Below are 2,456 nucleotides of genomic sequence, written 5' to 3' on the forward strand. Positions count from 1 at the left end.
ACACACACACACACACACACACACACACACACACACACACACACACACACACACACCCTCAAGGGCTCTACTGACATTCTCCCATGTCCTTCTGTTGGTAAGGGCCCCTGCGTATGGGTCATATGAGAGGCCAAGGGGGAAAATGAGCAGAAGAAGCCCGCACTGGAAAATGTCATCCTCACAGCATGGATAGTAGACACACACACAGAGCTAAACTGGGTCTATAAATACAGCAGTAAAGCAGGGAGCGGCAGAGTGGAAAAAGCCCAGTGGAAAACCATCCAATCGTTAGCTTAGCAGCCTAGCTCTAAAATTAGCATTAGTAGCGCAGTAGAGTACAGGAGCGCACACACGCATGCTTGCAAGGCACCATTCCTAAGCTTAATTACAAAGAGCTAAACAGAGTCAGGACCAGCCACCTACACCTCATTAGTCTACCACTCCACATGTAAGGGTGGACTTAGTTCAGCACCCAAAAGTCAGAATAATCTCAGCTTCAAAGTATTGGGACATTATATCATTAGCCTATGTAACATCCTGACCTATATATACACTAATCAAAGGCCCTCTCACCAAAGGCTTCAGTCAGTTTTAGCAACCTCCAATTATACATTCTCGAATGAGCCCTGTAAGGTTAAAATAACGTTCCATAATTCTCGGCAGAATAGCAATGTATAGCCATCACGTCCCAACAGAATCTAAATTTGCCCTTCTTGAGTCTTTAGCCTACTTTGTTAGATGGACAGTGGTTAATGACGATAACAGCAAATGAATCTGAAGTGAGGGGTTTTGTCTTCCAAATGAGTTCATTCTGGCTGTGAGAATATGTTTTAAAAAAAAATGGCGTAGGATATTTAACAAAGGATAAAATGAAGAGAGCAAAGAGAGGTTATAACCAAGGTCGTTTGGGAAAATGTTCCTATATACTTTTTATTATCAAGGACTTGAATGTGTCACTCCCTCTTCTTTCATGTTTTACAAAAAAATGGTGATTTAAGACAGCTATGACTGTAGAGAAAGTTATTGTTTGACAGATGTGTGTTTTACTTCCTCCATAGTGACCCTTAGTAATCCTATTTTGAAGAGCCGTTTTCAAGATATTTTGTGCATGTTATTTTTAAAGTTGAATTTCTCTTTCTTTGTATCATGTTTTCTGCAAGCTCAGGTTTATAAGTTACACTACAGGCTTTAAAGAGGACTCGTGGGTCTTCGTCTTAAAACGTGTCTTTGGGCTTGAAACTTTTAAAGAAACTAAGTAAGCAGAACAGAAACTTTTTGCAGTGTCCTGGCAGCAGACTAGCCTTCTTTGTTTGCTGACAAGCAGAGCATAGATTATAAATAACATGATTCCTTCATTAACTCCAGAGGAACAGACAGAACAGGATTATACATAGGCAGTTTATATGGGTGTGCCTGTATTCATTTAACAGTTTTCCAGTTAAGAACCCCCCCCCCACACACACACACACACACCTCCTGCTAATTACTCTGCCAGATTTTTTACAGTTCAGTTAACATTAAAGGTTCCACATAGTGTTGATGAACCTGTGTAGTGTTTGTGTGTAGGGGGGTGGGGGGGACAGCTGCTGTGGTAGAGGGTGATAGGCAGGGTGTTAAAGAGACCAATAGTTGTTGAAAGGTAGGAGAGGGAGATGTGTTAGCTAATGAAATGCAGGATAACCTTAGCCTTGGGCAAGTACACAGTTATTTGTAGTATGAGTGTGGTTATGTGTGAGTGGGTGGAGGGTGATCAAAATCTGAACTAACAAAACTTACTATATGAGCTCCTAAATTGCTTAGGTATGTATCTTTTAGTGCACGTGGGCCTAAAATAAGCAGCAGAGCAGAGTGTTTAACCACAGCTTGGGTTTCCCTCTACACATTCATATGAGTAGATCAATCTCAGTCTGACAATATGTTGCAGCATGTACTTTAACACCGGTCTTAGAACTGCTGGGTGTGTTCATAAGCTTGTTATTAGAAGCTAATATAGCGTAGGCCCAAAAAACAGTAGCAAACTATCCAGCCTCAGAGATAATGTGTAGTTTGGCTTTCTAGCAGAGATCCGTGTCTTGGACCCAAATAAAAACCTCTAATATTAGAGTAAGACATATCTGAAGCTTTCTTGTTCAACATTATCCCGCCATGTCTACCACTGGTTGTAGTTATGTCGCCACGTGCTCCGTACGGCTGCGTCTTACCTCTGAGGCAGAGGAAGGTGAGGAAGTCCTCCGTCTTGGGCTTACGTCTGGACAGGTCCTGAATTGACAAGGACAGGGACGAAGAGGAGAGTGATGACAGGGACGTGGAGGGCACAGTAGCTAGGGCGGTGTTCAGGCTGCCTGGGTCGGCCACCTTGACGGGCGTAGTGCTGGGCGAGTTGGGCTGCGACTGGGCAAACTTCCTCTGGGCTTGGAGCCGAGGTCTGAGAGAGAGAGAGAGAGAGAGAGAGAGAG

General features: G+C 43.4%; 1 protein-coding gene across 2 annotated transcripts in view; it reads right to left on the reverse strand.

Annotated features, from left to right (window-relative positions):
• Positions 1-2,456, reverse strand: part of jarid2b (jumonji, AT rich interactive domain 2b) — a 96,923-nt gene that overhangs the window by 24,138 nt on the left and 70,329 nt on the right. For both annotated transcript variants that reach the window (XM_034892993.1, XM_034892994.1), the window contains exon 4: positions 2,202-2,425. In XM_034892993.1, the coding sequence (XP_034748884.1) occupies positions 2,202-2,425 (224 nt within the window). The remainder of the gene's footprint in view (positions 1-2,201; positions 2,426-2,456) is intronic.

The sequence above is a fragment of the Etheostoma cragini genome, chromosome 14, assembly GCF_013103735.1.
Source record: "Etheostoma cragini isolate CJK2018 chromosome 14, CSU_Ecrag_1.0, whole genome shotgun sequence".
In the NCBI taxonomy this organism is placed as follows: domain Eukaryota; kingdom Metazoa; phylum Chordata; class Actinopteri; order Perciformes; family Percidae; genus Etheostoma; species Etheostoma cragini.